Here is a 14012-nt window from a genome sequence, read left to right as displayed (position 1 = left end):
CCATATTTTAAATCTATGTGACGATTCTATGCTGATTATATTTCTGTGTTTTGACGATGCCATTATGGCCGTATCACTTTAGGACGTAGTGTAAAAAAGATCTGAAGATGGTAATTACAGACTGAAACCAGTCATTGTCTAAATAATTCATTTGTGATCAGAGACTGGAATAAACAAGCATTAAACAATATATAACAAATTTACAGAATTTTTATGAGATACTCTTGCATGACCAATTAGATAATTGAGATATAAATTTTATTACAGAGCATATGGTTCAGATGGGATATAATTTCAAGGATTATTATGTGGAAAATAATACAGCTATGAATATTTTCATAGCTGCATTCACTACATCGAATGCAAGACTCAGATTATATGATATGTTTGGTAAACTTGGAGAATCTGTTATATATTTTGATACCGATTCTCTAGTATATATTGATAATGGTGAAAATAATGTGGAAACTGGCTGTATGTTAGGCAAATGGACTGATGAATTGGGAAATAACTGGATTGTGTATTGGGCTTCAACCGGCCTGAAAAGTTACTTATTGTTGTTGTGGTCTTCAGTCCTGAGACTGGTTTGATGCAGCTCTCCATGCTACTATATTCTGTGCAAGCTTCATCATCTCCCAGTACCTACTGCAATCTACATCCTTCTGAATCTGCTTAGTGTATTCATCTCTTGGTCTCCCTCTACAATTTTTACCCTCCACTCTGCCCTCCAGTACTGAATTGGTGATCCCTTGATGCCTCAGAACATGTTCTACCAACCGATCCCTTCTTCTAGTCAAGTTGTGCCACAATCTCCTCTTCTCCCCAATTCTATTCAATACCTCCTCATTAGTTATGTGATCTACCCATCTAATCTTCAGCATTCTTCTGTAGCACCACATTTCAAAAGCTTCTATTCTCTTCTTGTCCAAACTATTTATCCTCCATGTTTCACTTCCATACATGGCTACACTCCATGTAAATACTTTCAGAAACGACTTCCTGACACTTAAATCTATACTCAGTGTTAACAAATTTCTCTTCTTCAGAAACACTTTCCTTGCCATTGCCAGTCTACATTTTATATCCTCTCTACTTCGACCATCATCAGTTATTTTGCTCCCCAAATAGCAAAACTCCTTTACTACTGTAAGTGTCTCATTTCCTAATCTAATTCCCTCAGCATCACCCGACTTAATTCGACTACATTCCATTATCCTTGTTTTGCTTTTGTTGATGTTCATCTTATACCCTCCTTTCAAGACACTGTCCAATCCGTTCAACTGCTCTTCCAAGTCCTTTGCTGTCTCTGACAGAATTACAATGTCATCGGCGAACCTCAAAGTTTTTATTTCTTCTCCATGGATTTTAATACCTACTCCGAACTTTTCTTTTGTTTCCTTTACTGCTTCCTCAATATACAGATTGAATAGCATCGGGGAGAGGCTACTACCCTGTCTCACTCCCTTCCCAACCACTGCTTCCTTTTCGTGCCCCTGGTTTCTGTACAAATTGTAAATAGCCTTTTGCTCCCAGTATTTTACCCCTGCCACATTCAGAATTTGAAAGAGAGTATTCCAGTCAACACTGTCAAAAGCTTTCTCTAAGTCTACAAATGCTAGAAACGTAGGTTTGCCTTTCCTTAATCTTTCTTCTAAGATAAGTCGTAGGGTCAGTATTGCCTCACGTGTTCCAACATTTCTACGCAATCCCAACTGATCTTCCCCGAGGTCGGCTTCTACCAATTTTTCCATTCGTCTGTAAAGAATTCGCGTTAGTATTTTACAGCTGTGACTTATTAAACTGATAGTTTGGTAATTTTCACATCTGATTTCTTTGGGATTGGAATTATTATATATATATAAAGTTACTATTATGAGAACAATGTTAAACAGAGATGATAGTAAAGGGATTCACTCTAAATTACAAGAATATTCAAAAGTTGAATTGCGAATAGACAACAAGGCTAATGGAGAGTGAAGTGAAAGAAAAGATGCAGCTAGAGTACAATCAGATAACCAGAGATGTTGATACTAAAAATCTGATCAACAAACAGGTTAAGAAAGACTTCTCATTTCGGTATGATAAGAGTGGTTCTAAAAAATTGTGATACTGTGCCATGTGGATATCAAATATCTTCTAATGTAAAGAAAAAATTCATACCACATTCCTTATACAAGTAAAATAACTTAGTTAGTTATCTTTTGTTGTATTCATTGTTACCTAATTTTTTGGTTATAGAATGAGAAACTTTTAAGAATGATGAGTAGGCTTTAATGTAATTTTGTAATTTTTTTGGTAAATTATCTGTGAATTATGCTTTGCTATTGTTTTTACAGTTATGAAAAAGAGAGCTTCTGAGTTGTCTATTTCATCCCATAATTCTGTATCATATTCCTCTAAATTATGATTTTGACTTCTCAAATGTTCTATAATTAAAGATGGTTTAAAATATTCATTGCATGTATTACATTCAACTTGTCTCTCTCATGGTTTATTATTTCTGTCGGCAAAAATGTCTAATTTAAGTTCATCCCGCACATTAGTCATATTTATAATATTATTTTAATCTTATTAAATTTTTAATCTATATAAATGGAGGTTCTACTGAAGAAGCTAAATAATGCGAGCAGTTCTGATTTGTTTAAAAAGATTAGTGAGTAAATGAATGGTATTACATTACTGATTGTGAACGTTTGAAAACTAGATATGGGGAGAAAATTTCTATCGAGCTCAATAATAAATTTAAAATTAATTTGCCAGAAAGGTTTAAAAAATAATAACTAACTGGGACTTTCAATTTTTTAAAGATGGTGACTTGAAACTAAAATGTAAAGTAATGTAGAAAACTAAAAATAATGATTACAAAATTCATGATCTGGAGTTCGTTGTGTGATTTTGAAGTAGCTTTTCGGTGGGTCTTTCGGGGCTCGTCAAGAGTCTTTTTCATTTCCTGGGTGCGTTGGGCTTGCTTGCAGAATTATCCATGGAAATGATCTACGAGGGCACCCAACCTACACAGATACTACTTATGCAGAGAGAGATTACTGCTTAAACATCATGCATGAATTAGACTGAAAAGCTAAGTGCATTGTAAGTAACAGAGGTGGGAGGGGGCGGTGAAAAATAGATGGGAAAGACAATGAAAGAGGTAGAAAACTAAAACAGAGTGAAACAATGAGTAGTTACAGTGAAGAAATGCTGAGACAGAAGGAATCAATATAAATTAAGGCCAGGTTGGTGGCAAGAAGTAAGGACATGTTGTAGTGCTAATTCCCAGCTGCAGAGTTCTGAGAAACTCGTGTCTGGGGGAAGAATCCAAATGGTGTGTGTGGTGAAACAGGTGCTGAGGTCACTAATGTTGTGTTGTAGAGCATGCTCTGCAACAGGATATTGTGAGTTGCCAGTGTACCATCCTCTGCCTCTGCCCATTTGTCCCAGTTGATTATTTGGTTGTAGTCATGCCGATGTAGAAGGCCGAACAGTGTTTACATAACAGCTGGTATATGACTTGTTGTTTCGCATATGTTTTTGCCAGTTAGAGGGCTATTATACCTGGTGGTAGGTGGGTGCGTAGGGCAAGTCTTGCAGTGGGGATGGTCACAGGGGTAGGAGCCTTAGGGTAGGGAGATGGCAGCAGAAGGAACATAGGGGCTGACAAGAATATTGCAGAGATTGGAAGGGCAATATAAAGTTAATCTAGGTGTGGTGAGCAAAATTTCAGACAGAATGGATCTCATTTCAGGGCATGATTTTAGGAAGTCATAGCCCTGTTGGAGTAGCTGTTTAACACGTTCCAGACCAGGATAATGCTGAAACTGTTTTTGGAGGGATCAGCAGTACTAGGGTTGGATGTGATGGCCCAAGAAATCTGCTTTCTAACTAGGTTGGTGGGGTAATTGCGTGCAGTGAAGGCTGAGGTGAGAATGTTGCTGTATTGCTGTAAAGAGTCTGCATCCGAACAAGTATGTTTGCCTCAGATGCCAAGGAATTGAAGTGTTCCCCAGCCAAAGTGTGTCCCATTGATGAAATCAAATGGTAGTCAGAAGGGGCCAAGTCTGTTGAATACGGCAGGTGGGGTAGCAACTCCCAGCCAAGTGTTTTGATTGTATCCTGAACCAGTTTTGCTTTCTGTGCAGGTGCATTGTCGTGTAAAAAAATTAGTTTGCCATGTCTTTTGGCTCATTCTGGTCTGTTTTTGATCAAAGCGTAGTTCAAATTGATCATTTGTTATCTGTAGCGATTAGTATTCACAGTTTCACCGGGTTTTAGAAGCTCATGATACGCCACGCCTTTCTGATCCCACCAAACACAGAGCACTGTCTTCTTGCCGAATTGATCTGGTTTTGCAGTCGATGTTGATGGTTGTCCCGGTTTAACCCACGATTATTCCCATTTAGGATTCTTAAAATAAATCCATTTTTCATTGCCAGTAACAATTAGATGCAAAATTGATTTTCTTTCATGTCTTTGAAGCAAAATTTGCCAAATGGTTTTTCGGTTTTCCATCTGTCTTTCATTCAATTCGTGTGGCACCCATTTTCCACTCTTTTGAATCTTTCCTCTAGCTTTCAAATGGTCAGAAATCGTTTGTTGGGCAACATTTAGCATTGCGGCCATTTGCTTCTGACTCAGTCTCATCTTCATCCAATATTGCTTGCAATTCGGCATCTTCGAACTTTTTTGGTGGTCTTCCACGTTCTTCATTTCTTACATCAAAATCATTATTTCTGAACCGTTGAAACCACCTTTTACATGTTGCTTTTGATAGAGCGTGATCACCATATGCCTCAACAAGCCTTCGATGCGACTCTGCAGCACTTTTTTTCAAATGAAAACAAAAAATTAATGCTTTCCGCAAATCATCACTTTCTGGTACAAAATTCAACATTGTTAACACGATGAAAACATATGATGTTGTTTGTTCTGTGACTTGATGTATACTAAATATCTTAGCCAGATGTCATACCAACCAAACAAAAAGAAAAAAATTAAGGCTCATTCACAACAAATGTTCTCTATCGACACATTTGTATCTTAACGCTCATTTCATACCGGTACACCTGGTAAATACTGATCTATCAACAATGTAAGGAAAAGATACATTACTATTCGCTGTACGGTTGACATATTCATTTGCAGACAGGCACAACAAAAAGACAGTTACACCTTTAGTCTTTGGACAAAGCCTTCTTCAGAATGTGAAACACACACACTCATTCATTCATTCATTCAAGCAGGCATACCTCATGCACACATGACCACCATCTCTGGTGTTGTGTGCTTGAAGTGTGCTTGCTTGTGTGAATGTGTGTGTGTGTGTGTGTGTGTGTGTGTGTGTGTGTGTGTGTGTGTGTGTGTTTTTTTTTTTTTTTTACTGAAGGAAGCTTTGGCCAAAAGCTAAATGTGTTGCTGTCTTTTCATTGTGTCCGTCTGCAACGCAGTGTGTGACCTGTACGGCGAGTAGCAATCTATCTTTTGCTTATATTGTTGATATTCCAACCTGGAGTTCCATTGTTCGATTTTACTGAACTCTCGGTTTAATAAGTCATGGCTGCAAAATACTTCCACAAATTATTTACAGAAGAATGGAAAAATTACTAGAAGCCGACATTGTGGAATATCTTTTTGGGTTCTGGGAAGGTGTAGGAAAATAGCCGATGGGCATGAAAGGGAAGCAGTGGCTGAGAAGGGAAAGAGATATGGTTGTAGCCTGTCCCTGATGATGATCAATTTATACATTGAGCATGCCGGGAAGGAAACCAAAGAAAAATTTGGAGAAGGAATGGAAGTTCAGGGAGAACAGGTAAAAACTTTAACGGTTTGCCAGTGACAGTGTAAGGGTGCAGTAGTTGTTCGGAGGTCAAGAGGCTTGCACAGGAAGCAATAGAGTGGAGAGCTGCATCAGACTAGTCTTTGGAGTAAAGACCACACAACAACAACAATGGTTAAGGAGGTATGTTTGTAATTGCCCCCTGAACTGGTGTCAATCTGATGGAATTGTTGTAAAGTATAGGATGCCAAAGGGTTTACGCTCTTTACAGCTTTTACTAAAGTTATAAATGAGCTGCCTCGGAATACGATCAGTGTTTTTTTTTTTTTATTTTTATTTTTTTTTAAATGTTGCAAGTATCAGTGTTAAAGATTTGGAATGCAATGCAAATTAATCAGCAAGTAGAGTAGTTGGGAATATAAGCACTTGACTTATGAGAGACAGGGAGAGTTATTAGTTATTGTGAGAGTAGTTTCTGATAGTAGTTGACAGCTGCTCATTTTTTTACTCATTTTGTTAAATATATATCTAGTTTCTCATTCCATTAATGAATAAATATGTCCCAAAGGGCTCCACAGAACCTGCCATTTATAATCTACATAATTTTCTGTTTCATTTATATGCCACATGTGCTATACATACAGAATTTAAAGTCCAGTTTTTCGGTGTTTGTGTATGTCCATTTCTTGAGGAGCGAACATACTAGTCAGTACTGGTTAAGACTGGTTTGATTCTCCACATGCACTGAAAGTCATGCAATGAGGCAAGAGCTGATGTGTGGCTAAAGAAAATAATGATCATGATGAAAGATTAAATAAAAAATGATGGTGTGAACACATTTGAAGGTGGTGCCCTTTAAAACTGGAAAAATTGTGTAGAGAAGCCTGTGTAGAAGAAATACTATTTAGTGTGAAACAGCAAGCTCAAAATCATGGTTGTAACAAAATAGAACATATGATGCAACTAAATATAGCATTGGAAAGTCCTTTGTAGAATAGAAACACTCAAAACCGCAAGCTTATATATTGTATGACAGTGCAGATTTATGAGGAGCTTTGCATATCAGTCTTCTTGTCTACTAATTTTGAAGATATGGAGATGATATCTCACAATTTGCAGCTCTGTTCATAGAACTGATCTCAGTGTCCTTGTTCAGAGTATGGTTCCCATACTTTAAGATGACATCTATTGTCAGCTCAAATTATATTTGTAACTAAAAATTACAGAAGTTACGTCAGAACAACATTTGAACATTATTGGGTAACATTTTAAAAATCAGTAACGTGTAAATACATTGAGTGATAATTGCAATAAAGAATTTTGAAACAAAACTGCAATTATATCCCAGGAAACTAAGAAATTGAGATTTTTAGGAATATAATGTGTGAATGGACTTTTGCTGTGTAGTGCAGGAACATTCTTTTTCCTTGAAATTTACTTAATTTTGCATCAAGTTTAAAGTAATGTGTACTGTAGCACATTACAAACCGTGTTATCTTTTACTTGCACACCCATGCTGCCTGCCCCACCTGAGCTACCTGTTTTCTAATTCCCCATTTGTCTCTATCTAGTCAGTTATTATTTCCTACTTTTTCATCCTCATTTTGTTTTATAACTATTAGTCCACTTTCATTTTCATGTGACTCTAAGAATGCTCACAAAATGTATTGTTTTTGCAGTTGAAACAAGTCAAGCAGGCCCAGGAAACTTGGAGGTCACTGTGAATGGTGGTAGGGTACCAACATCTGCTCAGGCCCAAGGTCCACACACATATGCAATTTCTTTTACTCCTAGAGAGGCAATTGTCCACACTGTTGACCTACGCTTCAATGGTGAAGATGTTCCAGGTAACTTATATATATTTAATAGCAAGAAATCAGCAGTTATGTCTCACCATTTTTATGTTTTCTCAAATTAATTACCCTTTTGATGACAATATGGAATATACCAGAACTAAGTATTGCATCGGGCAAGCAGGGGATGGTTATGTGAGAATAATCAGTCAATGACTTCAGAACTATGCCAAAAATAAATGAAAAGACCTACTACCTATTATATTTAATCTTTTAAAGTGGAAGAGAACAAGCAGCTTCGAAAGTGTTTAGGACGTTAAAACGGCAGATTTTTAGCAGTATGAGCATGCACACACACGCGCCAAAAACACCCACACCCACCCACGCACGAACAAACACACGCGTGCACACATCCATGCATGCGCACACACACACACACACACACACACACACACACACACACACACACCCAAGGCATTACCTTACATTAGTTCTCCCTGTCGATCTCGTCATCCTCTCTCCCTCTGCGCGTCGCCTCTCCCCCTCCCTCTGCGCGTCGCCTCTCCCCCATCTCCCCTCTCCCCAATTCCCAATCTCGCCTCTCCCCATCCCCTCTCCCGCCTCTCCCCCTCTCTCCTCCCGCCTCTCCACCTCTCCCCTCCCGCCTCTCCCCCTCTCCCCTCCCGCCTCTCCCCCTCTCCCCTCCCGCCTCTCCCCTCCCGCCTCTCCCCCTCTCTCCTCCCGCCTCTCCCCCTCTCCCATCCCGTCTCCCCCCCTCTCCCATCCCGTCTCCCCCCCTCTCCCATCCCGTCTCCCCCCCTCTCCCATCCCGTCTCCCCCCTCTCCCATCCCGTCTCCCCCCCTCTCCCATCCCGTCTCCCCCCCCTCTCCCATCCCGTCTCCCCCCCTCTCCCATCCCATCTCCCCCCCCTCTCCCATCCCGTCTCCCCCCCCTCTCCCATCCCGTCTCCCCCCCCTCTCCCATCCCGTCTCCCCCCCCTCTCCCATCCCGTCTCCCCCCCCTCTCCCATCCCGTCTCCCCCCCTCTCCCATCCCGTCTCCCCCCCTCTCCCATCCCGTCTCCCCCCCTCTCCCATCCCGTCTCCCCCCCTCTCCCATCCCGTCTCCCCCCCTCTCCCATCCCGTCTCCCCCCCTCTCCCATCCCGTCTCCCCCCCTCTCCCATCCCGTCTCCCCCCCTCTCCCACCCCGTCTCCCCCCCTCTCCCACCCCGTCTCCCCCCCTCTCCCACCCCGTCTCCCCCCCTCTCCCACCCCGTCTCCCCCCCTCTCCCACCCCGTCTCCCCCCCTCTCCCACCCCGTCTCCCCCCCTCTCCCACCCCGTCTCCCCCCCTCTCCCACCCCGTCTCCCCCCCTCTCCCACCCCGTCTCCCCCCCTCTCCCACCCCGTCTCCCCCCCTCTCCCACCCCGTCTCCCCCCCTCTCCCACCCCGTCTCCCCCCCTCTCCCACCCCGTCTCCCCCCCCCCCTCCCACCCCGTCTGCTTGTGTCTGTATGTGTGGATGGATATGTGCGTGTGTGCGAGTGTATACCTGTCCTTTTTTCCCCCTAAGGTAAGTCTTTCCGCTCCCGGGATTGGAATGACTCCTTACCCTCTCCCTTAAAACCCACTTCCTTTCGTCTTCCTCTCTCCTTCCCTCTTTCCTGATGAGGCAACAGTTTGTTGTGAAAGCTTGAATTTTGTGTGTTTGTTTGTGTTTGTTTGTGTGTCTATCGACCTGCCAGCGCTTTTGTTCGGTAAGTCACCTCATCTTTGTTTTTATATATAATTTTTCCCACGTGGAATGTTTCCTTCCATTATATAAACATTGACATTGTTTTGAAGATCTTCGTTGGTTTGAAAGTGCTACCCTCCTTGCCATGTCTTCATTTAAGGGAAAAGGTGTAAGTCGCTGTGTCGGGATTCTATGGCAGATGATCAAAAATGTCCTATTGAAATTGTTCAAGGAGCCGTTGGGTTGTGCAGCAGTGTGTGGACGAATGTTGTCACGGATCAACATAATTCCTGAAGTCAATATTCCTCTTCGTTTGATTTGAATGGCTCTCCGCAAGCGTTGTAAAGTTTCACAGTAAGTAGCTGCATTGATACTGGTTCCGGGCTGCTTAAACTCTACAAGCAACACACCTTTTTGGTCCCAAAACATGGTAGCCATAACCTTTCTGTTGTTGAATGTTTGTTTGAATTTTCTTGGTTTGTTTGGTGAATTTGGATGCATCCATTGTTGTGATTGTCGTTTTAATTCGTGTGTCATATTGGATCCAAGTTCATCTCCATTAACAATTTATTTCAAAAAGTTCTCTCCTTCATCATGATAACGGTCAAGGAAAATGTAAAGCTGACACCATTTGCCGACTTTTGTGGGTGTCCATCAACATTTTTGGAACCAAACGAGCACAAAGGTTTTTGTATCCTAAATGTTCAATAATGATAGAGTGTATGACAGATCTTTAAACTTCCGGAATTTCCACAGACAAAACAGCTATGGTGAAACTACGATTTTCTCTAACCATTCTGTCAACTCGTTCAACAAGGTCGGCTGTAACGACAGACTTGCGTCCTTGGCCACCTTCATCATGGATGTCATTTCGGCCTTCTTTAAACTTTTGGCACCATTCATGCACAACACCATGAAGTTATCACCGTACACTCGGCTCATTCTCTGATGAATATCTGCTGCACTATTCCCTGCTGCCTGCAGAAACCGAATTACACTTCGTTATTCACACTCGATGGGTGTAACAATGACAGCAGCCATGTTTTTGTGGCTTTAGTGCAACACAGACTGATGCCTTGAGGTCGGCAATGGCGGAGTGTGTTACTGCAACATTGACAGCATGTTAATGTGTGTTTGATTTTGAATTCTGGCTGATTTCACCATATTCTGACCTACTCTTTTACAAAGGAACATAAAATTATTTTACAAAATGTTAAGCAAACCTCAGTGGTGAACAGTGGTTTTGTCTGTATGAGTAATTCTTTATACTCTGAGAACACACAATAATAGTGATTAAATGTTGTGTGGCATAATAATTCACAAAAGTTGTAAAAAATGTTTACTACTTATCTTTATCTCTTCTTTCTAATTTTGCAGTGTTTCTCAATGGCATAATATGTCTAGAAGTATGTTCCCTGTTTAAGGAGGAGGCACCAGAATCATGATTGAGGGTACGCGCTGATGCATTGACTTTAGAAATGATATGTTCCAAAACATTTTCTCATAATTATTTGCCTCTTTTGAGCTAATGTTTCGACACGTCATAACACAGAAAATCTTGAATTACAAATACTTTTCAATAAATTTATCTTCCTTAACATCATGTTGGCTCTACCACATACTACAAAACTTTTCTCACAACTATTGAAAATGTGGTAAGTTGGTAGAGAGATCAGTGATGTATTTAGCTGCACAGAGATGTTCTTTGTAATCAATTTGTACAAACAAAGGCAATTTTATGTGTGATCTATAATTTTGATAATTGACATTATAAATTATATAAGTGATTGTAGAAAATTGATGTTTAGTATTATTACTATTATTACACGTTTTTCAGAATATTAAAATATGTTTGACACATTTTTAGTATTATAACCCTCTTTAAGAAACAACTATCCATTACATATTTTTACATCTGAATATGAACGAGTTATACTGTACCATCTGTTTGAACTAAATGAAAATGAAAAATTTATTTTGTGTGAAAAATTTCATTGGTTTGGGTGGTAACTTCATTTTATATATCATGTTCTGTTCTAAAAAATTAGTGTGTCACTGACCAGCTACGTATCATGTTTTATGTATATCTAACACAAGTTTTCATTAGTTAGTGCATTCACATTGTAACAGTAACATGGATATTTAGTCTAATAATCAAATAAGTATCCAAACTTTTTGATCCAATATAATGTTAACAGCTAAATCTCATTAGAGATGGGTGAATGTATTTCAGTTTGTTAGTAAAAGGTCTGTAAATAATTTTCTCACATAACATTTTACTTAATTTTTTAAAATTTGTTTTAGGTAGCCCTTTTTCTTGCCATGTACTTGAGGCAGCTCGGGTGGTGCTGTCAGGAGAAGGTTTAGAGAAGGTTCCAGTGGCTCGAGATGCAAATTTCAGTGTGGAAGCAGATGCAAGTTTGGGTCAGCCAGAAGTGCAAGTGCTTGGTCCTTCAAGGAGAATATTGCCAGTTAATGTAAATGCACAGGGTGGTGGTCACTATTCGGTCCAGTTCACTCCAGTAGATGTAGGTATGTATTGTTCACATACTTGCCTCCGAGAACATAACTGTGCTCAACTACCCTTCATGGATGTTTCACAAAGGGTATCATCTAAACCATGAACTAAGCCTCATACAATCGTACAACACGCAGGACCATTATCTTTTAAGATTACAAGGAATGCCTTCAGATATTTTGAGTTAATTATTTTTAAAGCTTTTATGACTCAGCCATATAGATCTCAACTGCTGAGTAGCTGTATACATGTGCAGAAAATGTACATTATACTTATTGTCAGTCATTATTAATACCTCTAAGCTGCAATTGTGCTTTGTCATACCATAGACCTGTGGGTATTTCAGACCATCTTACCGGCAGGTGGCTGTTGCATTGTACACGAACCGTAATCACTGTACTTAGATTCACATTGATTCTGTTCTGCAATATTCATTAACCTCTAACTGGTTATCCAACTCCAAAAATGTGTGTCATTTTAATGTATGTTCTCTGTTGTATCACCTTCAGCCAATATTTACCACATATTTCTTTGGCTTAAATATCTTTCATTTGCTTATTTAATGTACATTTTAACAAAAATTTTAAGCTATGAGAAGATTTACAATAATGTATTATGTTAGTAGGTACTGGCTATAAGTTAATTTTGTATGTGCATACAGAATTTTGACTATAGTTCTCTGTTGTGTACAGGCAGCCACTGTCGGTACATATCCTAAAGAAATTTCTTTGTTAACTGGAAAAACACCCTATCTGAAGGTGTATGTACAAGCTCACAATAGGACCTGAATTTGGCATGAAATGCACACTAGGAATACTGCTGTCCATCTTCTGTCCAACTGTAAAGATTATATTCCACCTTTAGAACAGAGTGGAATTTAGAGAATTTTCTGCAATGTGTGTAGCAAATTGTATGTAGGTCAATCAGGTAGGGCTTTAACTACAAGACTGACTGCTTGTGAAATGAGTCGGAGACTGACAAAGAATGATTCCACCTTTTCTGAATGTGTTCTGCATGAATGCCATTGATATGATGTGTTTTATATCAATACAGATACGAAAGTCTCACATCTTTTAAAACAATATTTGTACAGCTAAGAATTGTCACTGAAGTTGTGTGACCTACCTCTTAGTGTTAAGTTATCTGATGATGGCCTAAGAACCTGAAAGCTAGTTCATAAAGAACTATAAAATAAATATTATTGTGGAACTTAAAATTGTGTATTCAAGTTATTACTTTTTGCTTAATCAGTTGAGGTTTTTAGCTCTTCTGGATGTATATGAAGTTTTATCAATGACATAAGCAGAATGTTTTACTGTCCAGGGTGAATACACATTTTTTGAGTGAGTGTTAATTGTCTTATTATTTGTATGTGTGACATGTAACTTGTAATACAATTCACCCTTGATTATGCCACACATTGGGAAGTAATAATTTAATTTCATTTACAAAACTTATGTATCTAATACCATACACTGAATTACAACCCTTCATAAACTTAGGGAGACTGTATTGAAAACAAATCAACACTCTTGGCTAGGAATGATGTTTTTGCATAACTTTGCAACCATTTTCCTTGAGGAATAAGTAGTAGATAACAAGGGATATGTTGATTATGTGCATTTCAGAATAACTCCTCAAAATTATGGAAAACTGTACTGTAATATGTACTGATATTTCAGACCCATGTGATGAAGTTTGCATGTATTTTAGGTGACCACAGTGTTGAAGTAAAGCTTGGCAATGTACATGTGGAGGGAAGTCCCTTTCTTGTGAAGGCATATGATGCTGCAAAAGTCAGAGTGACGGACATAAATTCTGGAATAGTAGGGAAACCTGTGTTTTTTAGCAGTAAGTACCTTGCATACAAATAAACATAAAGAAAATAATAATGATATTTTCATAAATTACACTTCAGACAGGCTCAAAGAGCTTTAAATGTTTGTTTGTATACATGTTCATGGAAGGAAATTAATATGTTACAGTCAATGCTAGCCAAGCTGGAGCAGGAAATTTGGAAATAATTGTTTCTGTGAATGGCAGGAATGTACCAAACTATGTTCAGTCTGAGGGAAATGCCAAATTCAGGGTGAACTTTAAACCCCAGGAAGCTGCTCCACATAGTCTGAGTGTGCGATTCAATGGTGAGCCTGTTCCAGGTAAGTTATTCTGTAAGTTATTTTGCAGTTTACATTT

The 14012-nt window shown here is 39.4% G+C and overlaps 1 protein-coding gene across 1 annotated transcript in view; it reads left to right on the top strand.

Moving 5' to 3' along the window:
• LOC124596486 (filamin-B) overlaps positions 1-14012 on the top strand; it is an 896651-nt gene that overhangs the window by 684087 nt on the left and 198552 nt on the right. The window contains exons 29-32 of the mRNA XM_047135636.1: positions 7450-7617; positions 11603-11830; positions 13530-13667; positions 13802-13975. Of these exons, the coding sequence (XP_046991592.1) occupies positions 7450-7617; positions 11603-11830; positions 13530-13667; positions 13802-13975 (708 nt within the window). The remainder of the gene's footprint in view (positions 1-7449; positions 7618-11602; positions 11831-13529; positions 13668-13801; positions 13976-14012) is intronic.

Source organism: Schistocerca americana, chromosome 2 (assembly GCF_021461395.2).
Source record: "Schistocerca americana isolate TAMUIC-IGC-003095 chromosome 2, iqSchAmer2.1, whole genome shotgun sequence".
Lineage (NCBI taxonomy): Eukaryota > Metazoa > Arthropoda > Insecta > Orthoptera > Acrididae > Schistocerca > Schistocerca americana.
This window is presented reverse-complemented; position numbering and strand designations above follow the sequence as displayed.